Source organism: Drosophila subpulchrella, chromosome 2L (genome assembly GCF_014743375.2).
Source record: "Drosophila subpulchrella strain 33 F10 #4 breed RU33 chromosome 2L, RU_Dsub_v1.1 Primary Assembly, whole genome shotgun sequence".
NCBI classification, from domain to species: Eukaryota; Metazoa; Arthropoda; class Insecta; order Diptera; family Drosophilidae; genus Drosophila; species Drosophila subpulchrella.
The window spans coordinates 11,282,105-11,300,501 of NC_050610.1; the positions used below are offsets into that span (position 1 = coordinate 11,282,105).

The following is an 18,397-nucleotide window of genomic DNA, read 5'->3' on the forward strand; positions in this document are numbered from 1 at the left end:
TGGTGTCCCTTTTTCAGTTTAATGCCTCTAAAATCCCCCAAATGCTGCCGGAAATCCTAATTAATATGTTATCAGGCGAAGGCCAAATGTCGCCCATAAAATTCGATCTAAAGCTTTGCGGGGCAAATTACAAGCATAAAACTCTCACACAGACCGACAGAACAAACAAAACCATAAACTTTTACAGCCCAAAAAGAAAAGAAGCGAAACAAAAAATCGAAAGCTGAAGTCCAAGTTGACATGGGGGAATCGGAAATGGGAAATGGGGGAAGCGTATCAAGATTGGCACTACAAATGATGCTCATTTATGGATTTCGATTTGATTACAGTGGAGTAAATTGCAAGTGACGTGTCAACAATTGGACTGCATGCAGCGGCATGCCGAGGGCCATGGACATTTATGGCAGAAGCAGGCCATCGTCCTAAATGAGCAGCAGGAGGGTCTCAAGACTGATAGGCAGCCGAAGGAGCCCAGGGAGCTGGGCGGAGGTCCTGGAGCTGGAGCTGCCACGCCATCAATGGCCATTGCCATCCCAATCGCCGACTTGGATGAGAAGCCTTCGACAAGCAGTCGAGTGGTTGGCATAACAGGCACTTCCGGTACGAGTGGCACTCTACACAGGAAAAAGGGTTTGGAAATCTCTTTTGAAGATGTCGAAAAGTACGCAACAAAATATTTCAACTCTGTAATGCATACTTTTAGGCGTCTTTTTAGGTGATTTCAAGACCACAGTGATTTTATTAATTTCTTTGATTCTTGTTTTCTTTAAAGTTTTTTTAACAACGTTGTACAAAATTAATTCTTACTTATACTAATACTAACCAGTATTCTATAATTAATATTTTCCAATACCAGAGTTGTACAATTCATTATATATTTATATATAATGATATATAATATACTTATTTTAAAAGGGATTTTACAAACTGATTGGGGGTTCCACAAAAATTATTAGAGTTTTTCCAATTACTGTAAGTTTAAGTGTCTAAAAGTATGCAACAAAAAATTTTAAAGTTAGAAGTTCAATTAACTTTCTTCACTGCATACTTTTAGACACCAAAAAATCAATTGAAAATAATTTTCAAAATTCTCATGATTTGTGAGACACCCCTTGTAAATTTATTACTTTTATAAAATACACATTTTTGTAAAAGGATTTTCAACTTTTATAAAACAAATTTTATATTATCTAAGCACTTTTTCTCTATGTGCATCACCAGCTGCAACAATGGAATCGGCTTCGGTGCCTGTGGCTGGCAGCAGCAATGTGGATGCTGCAGCTGCAGCAACTGCAACATGTACGGCAGCAACATCGGCCCCGACGGCGGCAACAACCACACCATTAGCAACGTCGGGCAAGCCAAATGATTGGGTTGTTATTCCAGTGTTTGCGGATATTGTTAAACTGGCATTGGGCGAGCGTGAGAACTGTTTGCAGCGGTAAGTTCAATTTGCCCGCCCTGATTGACGCGGCACAAAAACGGGGCTAAATATATATTTGACTGATCAAGGGGTCGTCCGATTAATATTTTACTCATTCGCAATCGCCGACAATCGCATTTCCACTCGACTTTCCTTTCACTCACCTCCCGATACTCTCATTGATATTTGTTCACGCTTTAAATTTAATTAACCACAGAGTGGGAAAATAAATGATTATGTGCCAAACGAAAAGGAGGAAATTCATTTTAATGGATATTCATGAAAAAGAACATTAATAGCTTTTTCTCTCCTGCATTTATTTGTTTTTTATGGCCAGCATTAAAGAGTGAAATTGCGGAAAATGAATATATATTTTTTCTTTTCTAAAGAATTTTTTTTTAATTGACCTCAACAAGTGTTGGAGCAATCAGAAAAATAATTAAAAGAGATTTTATTTAAAAATCTTCTTAATAACAAATGGCTTTACACTTTTTTCCAATGATTTCCCCGACTAAAATCATTAAATGCTGTTATCATCATTTAATTAAACTTCTAGGGCTGTAAGCTCGTTAAATCCTTTATTAAATTTATTGTAGTGACCATAACAATGTTTTATTTGCAAAATGCATTCTTTAATTTATTCCATCTGATTATTTCGCGCTGCTACAAATTTCCCGTTTAATGCATCATTTAGAGCCCTAAACCATATATAGTATTGTCAAATCTAAAGCCTATCTCCCCATTCAGTGGCCCTAATCCCCTTCATATGCATTGCTCCCTTTGGGCCAAACGATACCGAAATGAAACAAACAATAAAGTATGCACCACCGACCACTGGTGGCCACAATTGACCTCATTAGACTCGCAAATACGTATCCATGCCGGCGGAGCAATTTATTCTCTGAAATATAATCAGAGCGCAGTAGTCGCTATAGAAAAAGGCGAAATAAATCCACATTCATTCAGCGAATTTCAATGTCGCATCGAGTTTTGCCATCAAATGAAGCGTGTAAGCGTGAATCGACTTTTCAATGCGCTAATTAAACGAACCGTTTTTGCATTAATTGCAAAAAATACACTGGGAAAGTAATAGTATGGGGATCGTTTTTATTTATAAAAATATTTTAATGTATTAAGACTTAATATTTAAATTTACAAAAATATTTGTATATAAAGATATACAATTTAAAAATTTCTAAGAAAAGTTTTAAGGAAATTACCTAAAATATTTAAACAAAATTCATTTTGAAATACATAAAATAAGTATTCAAATAAAGTTAAGGTCAAGAACAAGCACTTAAACATTAAATGGGTTAATTAGAACAATTCAGATTTTATGTTTGTCATTGGATTATTAGGTATTGTATAGGTATATACAAATGTTGCTTTGTGAATTAAAAATATTAAAACGAAAATTCTTTTTATGATGTCTCAACATTTTAAGAATATTTTAAAGCTCTTAAGTAACATTTTTCAGTGTAAACACCCATTTTGAGCTTCTTTGGTTGTGCTTTTCCGCTCTGCCTTTTCCATTTTGCATAGCAAACACCAACTCTGGGTTTTATCAGCCAGCAAAACATACTTTTCTCACTTTTCGCACTCGCACTTATGTTTTCCGCTTTTCCTCTGGTTTTTCCCCTTTCTGCAGCTTAGCAAATGGCCACATCAATATGGCGGCCTTCGATCGAATGGCGGCCATTGTTGGGGCATTCACCAAACACATGCAGGCGATGAAGGCGGCAGCGGCGCCATCTAGCGGGGAGTACGAGCTCTTCTGCCGGCACATGCAGCAAACAACGAAACTTGGCGAGGCGGGTAAGTAATACTGCGTTCACCGAGGTCCAAAACTTTTCCCCATCCCCTCGACGGGTACTTTCTATTTTTTCCCTGGAGAGTTCTCCACGTATTTTATCGCATTTTAGCACATTTTTCACTCGCAATCGCAGAGTAACATTGTTTTTTATACCCTTCAAGAAAAGGTACCTTTTGGGAACTATATAGAAATACTTTAAGAAAGAAGGTTAATTTCTTACTAAGCAATAATAGGAAAAATAATATTTTTTATTTTAAATGGATTTTAAATACTTCAACTTCAAAAATTCCTCTATGTAAAATAAAAACCCTAAGAAAAATTCTACAATCTAGAGGTAGTTATAAACTCTAATTTCAATGTTACATTGTACCCACTTTTACCAACCTGTATAAATAATTTTAAAACTCTATTTGTAAGAGAGTATTCAAATGTTCGACTTTCTGAGGTCTGGCTTTCTTCGTTTTCCCTTTTTTGTTTTTCTTCACTTTGTGTAAACTTTAACATCAGCGTGGCCAACAGACTGCGACTTTAAGAGGGCCAGGAAAGGGACTTCCCCTCAACTATATATATGTATATTCGCAAACAAGCTAGTTAAATTGTTTGAAAAGCCTGTGGGAAAAATTAAATGCAGTCGCGGCTGCTGGCACAGGACAATTTGAGAGTCATTTCGCTGAACGATAATTAAAACGCAAACAAGGGAAATATGGAAACTAGATTACGAACACATTACATACATGAAAGGCAATTTTTGTGGTAAACCATATTTGGTTATGCCGCGTGCTTAAAATTGCTCTAAAGTTAATACAACATTGGATTATCGTCCCTTGGCGCTTATCGCACTCCATAATTATCTACTTTCCTTTTACTTCAACCCCGTGGTTAAGCAGATTTGCCGCTAATTAATTCAAATTAATAACCACAATAAAACCACAGACAGACACTTTACGACCACAAAATGTTCATGAACTTGGATAAAACTTGGCGGAGAACTAATTCTATCCCCACTTTCTCCAACCACCTCACTTTCATCAGTTTCCCTAGTAAACCCAGCGAACCCTTGTTTTAATAACAATTCATTTCCGGACTGTTGCTTCTCAGCCTTTGTTTTTATTACTGATGATGACAAACTAGGAGGGCCGTCAAAGAGCGGAATTTAGTGGAAAATGTTGTTCGTTATTTATGCTAAATTAAATGGCGTTTCCCTCTTACAAACAGTTGGAATTAAATAACCTGGGAAAACAATATGCGTTTTTATATGACCGGGAACTTTTTGAACTTTTAGTATTGGACGAAATTTGCATATTTGATTGTGAGCTTTTAAAATGTGAAAAAGCTACTGGAAATTAGTATGTCCTGTTGATACTAATATATAACAAATTAAAAAAATATTTCAGTTTAAGAAATAAGTTCTGTCTACATTCATTAAGTAATTGCTGATTTCATTAGTTTTTAATCAAATTTTCAACCAAAAAAACACCTAGAAAATCCCTAATAAAAACTTCAATTAATCCACACAACCTGAACCTTCGAGATAGTAGTCTGTTTGCCAGCTCAGTAAATATAAACTGGGAAACTTGCCATATCCTCAAGCCCCAGACGGCACAACAAAGATATAAAACAGCTCGCACCAAGAGGCAACAAAACAACCTTGCAACAAGGTGCACCACGTGTTTTCGCAGAGCGTGAAAAGTTTTCCCCAGCGTTCTTCTTTTTTTCCATTTTTGTGTAAATCCTTCTTGGAGCTGTCAGCAATGCCCGGCAAGTTGATATATTTTTCACGGAATGTGCACATGACAAAAAACCTGAAAAACTATACGGGCTGGTGGGAGAGGGCATGTTGCATGAAAGCGGGCAAAGACATCAAACAGCAGCAAGAAAGTGCAGAAATGAAAAGCGACAACAGAGATGACAGATTAGCTTTTTTTGTAAAATTAATCCAAGGGATTTGAAATTATTCTTTATAAATTATTCAAAGGGAGAGCTTAAAAATAATTTTAAAATTTATTATTAACATTTTTTAAAGTCTGCCGACAAGATGTGATAAGAAATATATTATTAGTGCAAACAAAAACAATTCAATGCAAAAAAAACTTTGTTTTTGGAAGCCAATTTTTTTATTATATACAATACGAGGGCATTAAGAAAGTAAAGATTATTAATCTATTTTAACTTTAAATATATTTAATAGATTTTAAAGGCTTATCAAATACTAATATATTTTTCTACAAATATATTAACATAATGAAATATTATATAATTCTATGAAGATGTAAGTATCAAAAATATGATTAGAATATTTTAAAAATGCAAAACCATTTTTAATAGTTATAAGGAATGACTGGGAAGCTCTTAGTTAAATTTGCTCACCCTTTAAGGCGTTTCTTTTTACAACTTTTTTTTGGCAAAATCTCTTAGATACACAGCTATATTTTAAAACTTATAGCCATCTCAGCCGCTAACGCAAACTCTGAGCTCACATATAGGATCCACGAACTCATTATAAACCAAGGCAGAGGAAGGCAACTTTTGAAGGCTTTTGCCGCTGGCGAAAACAGCACAAATACCAACAAAAGCGTAGAAAGAAGTTGTCTTTGGGTGTTGCGGCAAAACGCATCTTGACAGAAGCGGAAGTTAAAGGCAAAAAAAAAAAGAAATGCCGGAGAATGAAAACTTATGGTGGAGAGCATTTTTTGTGTGTTTGTGGAAAATCAACAGCCTGAGCCTCGAGCTGGAAAACTTTATCGGAGAACGCTTCATGTCATGCATAACGGGGAGGTAAATGAGATTTGCTGGGAAAACACAAAGCGAAGGCTCAGCTAACCAAGAAAACTCTATTTACACGTATGCAGTAAACTTTTTGAGGTGGAAAATGTTCAGGGCGGTGGAATTTTCTTTGTGTATTACAAGGTAGCTAAAAATGTTTATTTTTTGCATTATTCCTAATTATGCCCGCGGTTTTTTTTTGTGAACACATGAAAAAGTAATAAACTAATTTAAGAGGCTTGGGCTTTTAAATTTAACTAAAGGTCTAATATCAGGTTTACATTTTGGGTTAAAAAATATGAATTTATCGAACAACAAATTTTAAGCAAACTAAATATAAATAAATAATGAAAATTTGGTTTTTTTTCCGAAACAGTATTTTAACTTGATTATAAAAGTTAACAAGACATTGAGAAATCGACCCAAAATTACAAAAAAACATGGTCATATCAGTATTTTATTTGTATTCCAAGCCTTTTCCTTCAAAACTTGTCTTGCTTTTAGATTTTCTTAAAAAAGGATTAGAATCCATTTGCCTTTATTTTGTTACGGCATTAGGACTTAGCCAAGTTGCGGCTGAAAGTTGGACTTGTTATTGTGGTTACATTTGTTTTCGAGGCTGCATCGATGTCAGACTTGTTTTCCAGGCTGTCCAAATGGCTTTTCACCTCTTTTTTGCTCAGCTGGGTGCCATTCTTTTGCAGTTGCTTGTTTAGCCAAGTCAAGCGAACATCTTCTAAATCAGTTTCCTTTCTAAGAACTCAAACGGGGAAAAAAACTGTCCACCAAGTCGAAAAGTTTGGCTAAACTTTAAGCCGACGTCAGCAACGTAAATGCAAACCAAGTCCCATGAGAGGAGAAAAAAAAGTAAGGGAGTCGAAAAGTTATTTCCAAGTTTGATGCACTTTCGAAAACTGCATAAATAAATGTTGGGTCTTCCTTATATCATTTGGCGACAAGCTGAAGGCATTTATACTGACCGAAATAAGATGGTTTCTCTGTTCGCTGTTTTAAAGTTTCTGTTAATGAAATGGAGGATGGCCCCCAGCAGAGTTATTTATCAGGTCCTCACACACAGAGCTCCGCAGAGTGACATAATCGTGTTTATAAGCAGGCAGTAGCCAGCAACCAGCGGAAACGGAAACGGAAAGGAGCGGAAGTGTAGCCAGCAAAGCGCCACCTGCTGGCTGCCCGGCTGTCAAGGACCCTTGGAAAATAAGAAAGATACTGTATACCATTCAGGAATCCCTCTTTCGATGGTCAACCGCAGCAGCAGCAGCGGGGGAAAAAACTTTAATAAACTGTCTGCCAAATTACATGACTTTAATCAACTCTCATCACATCTCTATCTTTATAATCGCTCCTTGTTTGCCCCCTTTACATCCTTTCCTTTTTATTATCCTTTGGCCCCGTTGGCCCACTTGTATAGCATTTTGAGTTGATTTAAGCCATTCGTGTTTTCATTTCCTCCCTGCGACTAAACAAGTGCTTATTCTCGGTTTTTATGCCCTTAATCTTTAGAGGTGCATTCTTGAAAGTTTTTACCTGACATTAAAACGAAAAAAAAAGTAAAAACATCAGAAGTGCAGCCCAGCGAATTAAATACACTTTGCTCTTCCTTTCGGGCTATCCACTCACTTTACTCGGGGACTGGGAAATATGTTGGCCACGCCAGGAATTTTTTAATAACAACCCCTTAATGTGGAGGTAATTGTCTGTTGGCTGGTTTACTCTGTTAAGACCTCGGGGGAAAAGTATGTGGGATTTAAGTCGACTGAAATGTCGGTGGAATGCATCGTTTGGTTGGGCCGGGAAAATGCGATCGGGAAAATTTCAGCAGGAACAACGCCGATTTATGAGTTTATAGCTAACCAAATTTTTGTGGCTGGTATTAACAGCTAGTAAAAATAGTTACAGCGCACATATGGCTTCAAAAAAATATAGTACACAAATGTAATATATTTTTTTTCATAATTTCATTTTAAATAAAACTAGATTGCATTTTCATAGAAAATCCTAAAGCAAACAACTAAGCATAAACGTGAAAAGGAATGCTTTCAAAATCGTATCAAAGCATCACAAAAGCATTTAATTGTTTTTCCCCATTCGCTTGGCATTTCTCTGGCCTTATTTCTATTATATTTTATTTTATTTATTTTGCTTTGCAAATCTAGCTGCACACACTCACTCCGGGCTTTTGAAGACATGAGCATTGTTATGTCAGGCAGGCACTCTAGTATATGTGATATGACTGGTAAAAGGAGGAAGGAGTCAAAAGGACAAACGTTGCACCGAAAAAAAACAACGTCAGTTCCTTGAATGTCTGGCAGGTCCTTTGAGTGTCCTCCTCCCATTTATCCAGATCCTGCAGAGCAAAATGTGATGCCAGATATGCCTATTTGAAGCAGCACGTCTGCAAAAGAAAATGGAAAACTGGGACTGGGAGAGAAAGTATCTCACAAATGCCAAAACACAATGTACAGAAATTGCATTTAGATGTTCAAAGAAAATGGCTAAGAATACCATTTTCTTATACCATAATGATAATCCCACACATATTTGCCAAAAGCCAGGACCTCAGAATTTCCATTCGTGCCAAATTAATTGTTAATTGCCATCAACAAGGCCAACTTCATTCGAAAGCTGGCCAAATACCGCATAATCAGGCCAACAAGTCCAAGGAATTTCCCACAAGCATTCCCAAATACTGGGCAAACACTACCGAATTTAAATTTATATAATATATTGCTATTTGTCGGGGTGTTTCTCGGCCTTGTGTTATTTCAATTGTGCTCATTAGACCCTGGATATGGTAATTAGGGCCGAGCCAATGATTGGGGTCCAAACCAAAGGCCTGAACTATTCATTAAGCTGAATCGCTGGCCAAATTATCCCAGCTCAATGGCAAAGTCGTTCACTAATTCTCATCATCGTCATTGTTGGCTCCATTCTGTACTTTGTTCGGCTTGTATGCTATGAATTGCATTATAAATTGTATGCCAGGATCAAATTGCTCTAACTTGTACTTAGGCCAAATGGGATTTCCAAGTAGTGCGAGGGTGGAATTAAATTCCATAACCCTGCAAAGGCATTAATTTACTAGCTCAATAAGAGTTAACTATTATGCAACTTTTGGTAATAATGCTAAGGATCTCAAATTCAACTCATCTTATTTTTAATAAATTGTTTGCCTTTATTTATATCTTGTTAAATTTTTAAAATATTAATGTAATATTTTTGAAGCTACCTGTTAGAATTATACATCGACTTAGAAATGGTTTTTCATTATTAATAATAATGGAATAATGGTTTTTAAAATGAAAGCCCCTTCCATAAAAGATATTTATATATGGAAAAAAAATACAGACTTAAAAGTATATAATAAAATAATATTGATATTTAGCAATATAAGATATCAATATTATATTTTTAAATGCATTTAAGCCTCTATTTTTTTAAATATATAAATATCAAGAAATATAACATATCAATATTATTTTTTGAAATACTTTTAAATCTCTATTTTTTAAATATATAAATATCAATATTATTTTTTTAAATAAGTCTCTATTTTTTTTAATTTTAAAAGCCATTATTCCAGCTGTAAAAAAAAAAGAAAGAAAAAAATATTTAAATATTTAAAACATTTTTCATTAAAAATAAATACAATTCAGACATTGAAATACCTACTTTAAAAGAGTTTTTCATTTTATAAACCACTATTCCATTTATAGAATAAATACAATAAAACCTTCTGTTTGTTTCCCATTGAGCAGTGAAAAATGCGCAGATTTATATTGTTTTAGTCAACGTCAGCAGGAACTTGACAGGTCGGCCGACAGTTCAGACATTCCGGATAAATACATACAGATAAGGCGAGCTGCAGTTAGTAATGGTCCCCCCTTTGGTCCACCGGAAAGGAAAATCACATCCCATGGGATCCTAAGCCCACTGACAGCAGCACGTTATTGGCATTCAGTTGTGGGCAGATTTCATTTACTTTCTTGCATCACTCGAATGGCAGAATTTTCCAGGTCTTTCAGGACACCCAGGACCCCCAGGATCCAGTTTGGGTGTGGAAAAATGACCGTAGACTGTCCTCGTTATCTATCACCTGTCCGGTCTGTCATTCTTGAGGCCCTCATCTCGGCCGGAGTCAAAACAATTTTACAGTAGTTGAGGCTTTCCATTGCTATTGTTTGGTCTCCGAGCCGGGGGAAAGTAATTGATGCCTCACTGAGTCTGAAAATATTTCACCGGAAACGACGAGATGCCCATTTTTTATTGTCTTCGAGGAGAATGTATTATTTTTGGTCAGATGCGTGACGGAATGCATTCTTCGTAGTCTTTTCTTTGGGTGACACAAAAAGGCTAACACAATTTCCAAAGAAGCTTCATTTATTTCTTTCTATTTTTGATTCTGATTCCCAACGATGCCAATATTTTGGGTTCTTCTTTTTTTTTATATTCCGACTATGGTTTTTTTTAATATTATTTTAACCTTACATTTAAAAAAATATTAATGCTTGTGAATCTATTTTCTATGATTTTATAATTAAATATTTTAAATATGTAACCGAATGGAAAGTACTCATTTTTTTAAAATATTTATTATATTTATAATTGCATTTCATTTTTATTTTTTGATTAGTTTTGAGAAGCCATGTAAGCCATGAGATTAAATTGTCTATGTATTGTATTAAAATATTGGAAATTAACCCAAACTTTTATTTGGTTTCCTTTGTTTTTTCCTTCTTGAAACATAATCTCTTGAAATTCTCCTTGAGTTTTAGCTTTTAATGGAATTCAGCTTACCTACACTTTTCATTTACCTATAGCTAACAAGAAAAAAGTGGTAACTTTTTTTTTTGAGAATGAATTCTGAATCCGAATAAACTATTGCAATCAGCTTGAGGTTGCACTCCAAGATAAGCTGCTCATCCATATTTTTTTGAATTTCCGACTGCCTTGTGCCTGCCAACCGCTCGTTAGGCATTGTGTGGGTGGTAAATATACACCATGTTCACGCCCTATAAAGTGACCAGCTTCCCTCCCAACCGGAACTCAACCAAACCGAGTCGAGCCGCCTCACAAATCTTCAGTTGGTCTAGAAAAAGGGGAAATATTTACACGCCACACACGACTCCATTAAAACTAAACAAGAGCGTGGAAAGAAAGAACTCGGTCCTGGGTCCTACGTCCTACGTCCTGGCAAAAAAAAGAAAAAAATGGAGAAAGGGTCCCTGGTTTTCGCCATGTTCCATAACCAACGGCAACATTTCTTCATGATGCTGGCTCAACTTTGAAAATTCCCATTCTCCTTTCGGTGCGGATGTTTTGTAATTTTTTGTGCTCAAGCATACGGAGTATGTGAACACAAATCCGATAAACACACAAACTAAGGCAGTGGGAATTTGGATTTTCGTAGGACCAAGACAGAGGATAGAGGTTAGAGGATAGAGGGCAGGGCATCATGCCACATTTTGCGGCAAGTCAAGCGCACATCTGTTGGCCAAAAGCGCTGACCAAACGAGGCTGCTACCAAACATTGTAAAATTTTAATGGGGCTCATGGTGTGAATTGGACACCGCCACCACTACGTCCGCCTACTGCCCACTCCACTTTAGAAGAATTCGCCCTTTTTTCTTACAACTTTATTAAATTTCCTTCCATTAAAATTCAAGTAGACCGACCCAAAAAAGAGATTTTACACTTGTCAGTACTTGACCAGAAGTTAACCCATCCCGAAAAGAGTTCCGGTTCAAGCTGTTCTAGTTAAACTCTTTTAGACCCAGACCTCTTGTGTTAGTCCAAATAACTCATATGAAACTTACAAAAAACGATTACGAATTCAAGGCATAGGATTTTATTATAAATGTTTGATGAATGCAGAAAGAGAAACCTAATCCTTAAAATTCATATACAATTTTTAGGAAGAAAGGCACATTGAAAGCTCAGGATTTTTTAAATATTTTTTTTAAGTTCCAAATAAACTTTTTATCAAATTTTAAGTTAATTCAAAAAAACTAACATATTGTTTTATTAACCAATTATAAATTTTAATACGACTTTATTAGTGAAAACTAAATATGCAAATTAAATTAGCTAACTACTAGCATAAATTAAAGCAATAATTGATCATCAAGTTCAAATATTCCTTCTTTCTGGCTTCATAAATTTTAACTGAATGCTGAATGTTTGGTCCGCTACTCCTTGAGCCTGCTAAAAATAAATAAACGAATAAAGAAACGAGGAGCCCTCAAGGCCCTACATTGAACACGTTCCAGATGAAAACCCTGGTCAACTAAAAATAAGAATTGGGAAAGTCGGAATCGAAATGCCCTGCAAGCCAACATTTTCAAAGGCCTTTATTGCTATAAAATAACTTTAGATGTTACTTGAAAGTTACTAAAAACTTTTTTATATATATTTTGGTTTTGCTAGTTTTCAAATATTTTTTTTAAAATAAAAAATAGTTTATCTTAAGCTTCAGGATGTAATAAAATTTTGTCTATACCATCCATAAAAAGAGCAGAATCAAACATTCTTGCACGCATCACTGGCATTTTTTCGGACAATTTGGATTGTGTTTGTCTGAATGTATTGGGGCTTGTCCTTGAGACCCGTCTACGCTTGAGTGTCGTTTTCAATCAAGTGGACAGAACAACTTAAATAACTGTTTTGTTATTTTTCTGATTTTTAGTCGGCCCATTTCTGTGGACCAACAGCAATTGTTTTTCCTACTTTCAGCGAATATTTTGATAACTAACCCAAGTTGTTTGTTTTCTATTGTTTTGCAGAACTTATGATGGCTTCATTCGACTGCGAGGAACCTAATAATGCTGAGAAGTTAATGTACGATTTAAACTAGTTGTGTAGTTAAGGATATTTGTAGGTTAAACTAAATAATAACTACTAAGAATGCATTAAATGTTAACTGAAAACTGTAAATACAGGTTAGGAACAACACTTTGAAATATAAGATATTAAACGATAAGTAGCTAACAATAAACAAATTAGCTGTAAGAACTATTTAATACAAATAATACGTGTGTACATGGAATATGTGTAAAGTAATTAAATAAATATTATACTATTTGGCATACAAGCCTGGGTTTGTTTATATGGACTTTAAATTTATTAAATACCATTTATTTACCTATATGATTATTTTTACTGAACTTGATAAGAATTAAATTTATTTTTATAATAAATCGATACAATTATAAACAACTGCTAAAAGTTCAACACAGTTCTGAAGGTTCGCCAACAGTTAAACAGCCTTCATTAATAACACCTGAGCTAAAATATTCGATCATTTTGGACTTCGTAAAACAAACATTAATAAACATTAATAAACCAATCAAAAATAAATATAGGTCATTGATATACAAATAAATTGGTTTTCTTTCCATTAAAAAGTTTTTAATAAAAATATGACATTAAAACAGATTTCTTATTAATATATATTGTTAATATATAAAGATAAAATCCAAAGTTCAACATTTTTATATTTCTTAAATGTCTTAAAACGTTTTTTACATTACATGATTTATTTGTATACCATTAGGTAAACCATTTTTTAAACGAAAATGATTTTGAAATGTCTAAATAAATAATGTTTAAAATATCGTTCGAAACATACAAAATTGCTTGTATTTGTTCTAAAAACCCAAAGAAATTCTTTAAAGGCATGAAAATACAAAACCAGCCACTCAATCTATAAACATATTAATACATCAAATAAAATCATTAACATAATTTTTTTACCATCATTTATATTTATTTAGAAACACACATCCTTAACATTAGCATTGCAGAACAGGTTGCAACAATTTGGATGCTTGTGGGTGTTGATATTGATGTCCAGACACTCAGTGTGATTGAGATGGGGCAATCTCAAAAGAACTGCATGGAAATAACATTTTATGTGGAATAGTCTACCAAGGATATAGTGTAGCATACTTACTTAACTTGTTCTTTCTGTTGCGAACCGCATTGATGTCGTTGACCTCTGCTTCACAGCTGAGGACCCAATTGCAGGGTTTATCCCACTCAGAGCAGGTGAAATCGCAGACGCACTGATACTGCAGTTTTCCCTGACATCGTCTATTAGTGTTCTTAACCGCTGGACAGAAGTTTTTGGAGCATTGGGCCAAAACCAATTCGGAGGCAATGAAAAGGATCAACAGAATGAGCAGTATCTTGGCACCCATTTCGAAAACTTCACAGATAAAGTGGCACGAGTACCTAGCCTTTTATAGTCTCCTTGAGGGTAAAAGTGGGTTTATTTTTAATATGTCCTGTTTAGCAATTGTGTAAATATGAGAAGAGATCACTTAGGGCAGGGGTATAAAAGCAGGCTGTTTTGGGGTATATCATTTGAGTTTCCTATAGGCCTATAAGATGAAGGCCACACGAGTTCTGCTGACTTTCCAATTGCTGGTTTGTTCGATAACCGCAATTTTGGGCTGTCAAACGAGGTCCTGTCATCCTTTTACGGGCTTAAACAATTGTTTCGACACTGGCGGCAAGGAGCCCAGACTGCCACCTCGGGATAATACCTGCTGTGGACCCCACTGCGTCTACAAGCCTCCAAATCCTCAAAGCTGTGGTCCTTGCAATCGCACCGCCAGAACTCGTTGTCTCCTGGACACACATTGTGGTGGCGGAATGGCCTTCACCTTTGAAAGTCTTTCCGATTGCGATCTGATCAAGAAAAATGCGGAAAGGCTAAAAGGCGGATTTGCCCGTGAGTATTTCGTTTTGGAAAATACATAATCCCTTTTATAACCCTGTTTATTATATCTCCGCAGGTCTCATTTCCTTCCCTTGGGATCAAAAAAGATGCCTGGGCATGAATACAAAGTGTGGCATAAATTGCTGCTGCCGTGAGAATTGTCCAAAACAGTTTTGTAAATTTTAATGCGCTCAATAAATGTTTATAAGTGATACATAAAATATTTATTTTCTTTAAACTGTTAATGAATAGCATAAAATAGTCGTTAATCAAGTGGATGTACATTTAAATGAGCCACAAAATCTCATAAAATAAGTTTTTAATAATCCAAATTACAAATTCCTGAAGCAATTAGAAGTAAATGGCTGAAACTGTACGTTTTTGGCGCCCAAATTTCAAATTGGTTTGAATTCTGGGCAAAAACAGTGTTGTGAAGTGTCGAAACCCGTGCAATCTATCTCTGGCTTAGCAATCGGCATTAGTTGCCACATTGCCCATCGAAACCAACAGCAGTCGTGGCCGAGCGGTTAAGGCGTCTGACTAGAAATCAGATTCCCTCTGGGAGCGTAGGTTCGAATCCTACCGACTGCGGACGAGTTTCGAACTTTTTTTTATATTTATTTTATTTTCTTATTAAATATTTTAGTTTTAAAAACCAAGTTTTTATAATGAATAAAAATCATTAAAAAATGATTTTATTTCCGTTATTTTATTCTGGGCCGTAAAATAAAGTTTTATTTCTGAATACTTATTAGAAATTGTTTTTCCATAATATGAATGCGAGAGATAATTCAATTTATAATTATTTTTTAGTTCTAAAGCTAATGCAAATGTGATGAAATAATAATTGGATGGTTTGATTAAAATTCCAAGTCAAGTACAGAGATTCCTGCTCTTTTCTCTTATTTTGTACTTTTAGCCTACATACTAAAATTATATTCGAAAACATGTTTCCATGTTATGTGCTTTTCCTTTTGTGGATGCGGAGGTGTGACCGATGACTTGAGGGATCCGCAAAAGAGGATTGGCAGTTGGAACACTTGTAGGGCCGTTCGCCCGTGTGGCTCCGAGTGTGGACCCTGAGGGATTTCCGCTCCTTGTAGGACTTTTCGCAGTAAGTGCATTTGTAGGGCCGTTCTCCGGTGTGAACCCGGGTGTGATGCTTAAGTCCCTGGCGATCCCTGAAAGCCTTTTCGCAATAATTGCATTTATAAGGACGTTCGCCTGTATGAATCATAAAGTGCTGCCTTAGATCTCCGGAAGTTCTACAGGCTTTGGGACACTGGGTGCATTTGAAGGGCCATTGGCCAACGTGAGATCGTTCGTGCACCTGAAGACTCCATTCACGAGGAAAGCTCTTCTGGCACAGAGAACACTTGAAGGGGTGCTCTTCGGCACTGAAGTCCTCATCATTGTCGTTGGTATTATCGTGGCCATGGCCATAAAACTGCTGGGTTGCCCTATCTCCAGTTGGTTTCTCCCTCTCTACTGGGTAGCCGATCTCTTGAGTGGAATACGACTGCTCACTCCGACTGTCTGATATATCGCACGCCACCTCGTCCAGGAATTCCTCCTCAATGAACTCCTGCTTCACTTGGCAGTGTAGTATCTGATTGACCTCTTCCTCCAGAGATACCTCCTTAAAACCCCCGTTTTCCTGCTTTACTTGGGCGAGGAACTGGTGACCATCCTCAAAGGATGCTATAAGTCCGTATGAATCTCGAGCATCCTGCAGACACATTGGGCAAATTGTCTCCGGAAACGAATCTCCCCGCTTGACTTCCAATCCCGTGTAGTGTGCAACAATATTCACTATAGGAATTCCAGATTCCGGGGCTCCATCAAATATATTTATCATATCTTGGGAACTCAGCATGCAGGTACGACACAACTCCGTCATTATTCTGGAAGCTTACTATTAGCAACATGTGTGATTTTTCAATCTAAAAATAATCTTACGGTTTTATTTTGTATAATATTGTATGGAATGCCTCAGATAGTTTGTTTACACCTGAGTTTTTCATTCATACTTTAAGTACCCTAAGCACCTTGTATATGTTACACAGTGCTGTTAAGCGCAAGATCATCTGTTGTCGTTACTTAGTTATCGTTTTTAAAATACAGAAATAACTATCGTTTTCTTATAAGTGCATAAATAAAATATACTTGTTTTATTTGATGGATAAGGTACTTTGGGAGAAAATATTTCAAGAGTGCTTAACTAACAAAATACGTTTTGAATTCGTAAATTCACAAGCCAGGCCTTCTGGAATAGTATGGATATCGGAATGAAATCGTAAACAAGGATAAACCTTTCAATGGATTGCCTATAAATATATAAGCCACAAATAAAATTAATACTAAGGTTAAATCGCATCTTTCAATTCATTTTTATGAACCCGTTCTAGGTGGGTGCGGAGACGGTTCAGTGATTATAAATCCTCGGGCATTCAGAGCACTTAAAAGGCCTTCAGTTCCGTGTGAGTTCTCAAATGTTTCTTACAATCCGAGTGAAATATAAATGACCTATCGCAATAATCACACTTATACGGTCGTTCCCCCGTATGAATCCGAGTGTGTTGCCTAAGGTTTGATAAATCCGCAAAAGCTGTTAGGCAGATGGAACACTTGTGGGGTCGTTCCCCGGTGTGCGTCCTCATATGTCTGTTCAGACTATACCGATCCATGAACTCCTTGTCGCAAAGCTTACACGGATGCGGTCGTTCGCCCGTATGGATCATAAGGTGGCGTTCGATGTGATGCTTAACCCGATAGGACTTCGGACAGAGGGAACACTTGAAGGGCCGACAGCCTGTGTGAATCATTTCGTGCTTTTTAAGGGAGGTGGCATCTTTAAATTCCTTTGGGCAGCTACTGCACTTGAAAGGTCGTTCTCCCGTGTGGCCGCGGATGTGCGACACAAGATTTGTATGAGTCGAAAGGATCTTTTTGCAGTAAGGACACTGTCTTTTTCTATTGTAACCGGAACTTCTCTTAGAAACGTCATCCTTTTTTATTTTTGTATCGGAATGATCAGTTTTTTCCTCCTTCACTTTTACATCCTTGGAATGTGGCTCCTTAGTATCATTTGTTCTGATTTCTTCTTTTAATATCACATCGACTCCATCCTGGAATAAGGAATCTTCAATGGCTTCCTTATCTGTATTTGGTTTCTCTTCCTTGACTTGGCCATTGATATTGGGGATTTCTTCGACACTCTCGCTATCTGATATCAGGCATACTTCTTCCTCCGATAGATCGTCCTCCAGGATCGCATCCTTTGCCTCGCAAAAGATCTTGTAGCTGCGCTCGTAGGTTTTGATAATATCGAATGCATTTTGGGCGTCTTGCAGGCAGGGCGGGCAAATGAATTCCGGAAGTGTATCCCCTTTCGCGAGTTCAGATCCGGTAACTTCAGATATCATATGCGCAATGGAGATCCCCCGATCTTGTTTCCCTTCGAAAATGTTCGCCAGGCTTGCCGACTTTCGCTGGCAAACTCGGCATTTTTCTTTCATTACGCTGTAATCAAGGATACCTTTAAATACGACCGATTTAACAGATTCACATACTTACGGTTGTATGTTTAATAGATTAAAAATAAATACTTCCTACAACAGAAGCCTAAATTAGTTTGTTTACCCCTAACATTTTTAGA

The 18,397-nt window shown here is 36.3% G+C and overlaps 5 protein-coding genes and 1 non-coding gene across 7 annotated transcripts in view; 3 read left to right on the forward strand and 3 right to left on the reverse strand.

Annotated features, from left to right (window-relative positions):
- LOC119548359 overlaps positions 1–13,104 on the forward strand; it is a 30,978-nt gene extending 17,874 nt beyond the window's left edge. For both annotated transcript variants that reach the window (XM_037855574.1, XM_037855575.1), the window contains exons 10-13: positions 330–600; positions 1,222–1,441; positions 3,072–3,238; positions 12,800–13,104. In XM_037855574.1, the coding sequence (XP_037711502.1) occupies positions 330–600; positions 1,222–1,441; positions 3,072–3,238; positions 12,800–12,870 (729 nt within the window). In that variant the 3' untranslated portion in view covers positions 12,871–13,104. The remainder of the gene's footprint in view (positions 1–329; positions 601–1,221; positions 1,442–3,071; positions 3,239–12,799) is intronic.
- Positions 13,105–13,785: 681 nt separating this feature from the next.
- On the reverse strand, positions 13,786–14,215 carry LOC119548575. The gene is made up of 2 exons (XM_037855892.1): positions 13,969–14,215; positions 13,786–13,907 (listed from the first exon to the last, which is right to left on the reverse strand). Exons 1-2 carry the CDS (start codon positions 14,213–14,215, stop codon positions 13,786–13,788), a joined length of 369 nt encoding a protein of 122 aa, XP_037711820.1.
- Positions 14,216–14,405: 190 nt separating this feature from the next.
- Positions 14,406–14,925, forward strand: LOC119548706. The gene is made up of 2 exons (XM_037856169.1): positions 14,406–14,751; positions 14,816–14,925. Exons 1-2 carry the CDS (start codon positions 14,406–14,408, stop codon positions 14,923–14,925), a joined length of 456 nt encoding a protein of 151 aa, XP_037712097.1.
- Positions 14,926–15,248: 323 nt separating this feature from the next.
- Trnas-aga lies at positions 15,249–15,330 on the forward strand. The gene has a single exon. It is a non-coding gene; the product is annotated as a tRNA-Ser (tRNA).
- Positions 15,331–15,469: 139 nt separating this feature from the next.
- Positions 15,470–16,785, reverse strand: LOC119547187 (zinc finger protein 177-like). The gene is made up of 2 exons (XM_037853921.1): positions 16,699–16,785; positions 15,470–16,643 (listed from the first exon to the last, which is right to left on the reverse strand). Exons 1-2 carry the CDS (start codon positions 16,761–16,763, stop codon positions 15,698–15,700), a joined length of 1,011 nt encoding a protein of 336 aa, XP_037709849.1. The 5' UTR covers positions 16,764–16,785; the 3' UTR covers positions 15,470–15,697.
- Positions 16,786–16,870: 85 nt separating this feature from the next.
- LOC119548363 (zinc finger protein 271-like) lies at positions 16,871–18,397 on the reverse strand. The gene is made up of 2 exons (XM_037855579.1): positions 18,316–18,397; positions 16,871–18,261 (listed from the first exon to the last, which is right to left on the reverse strand). The coding sequence occupies exon 2, from the start codon at positions 18,255–18,257 to the stop codon at positions 17,199–17,201; it is 1,059 nt and encodes a 352-aa protein (XP_037711507.1). The 5' UTR covers positions 18,258–18,261; positions 18,316–18,397; the 3' UTR covers positions 16,871–17,198.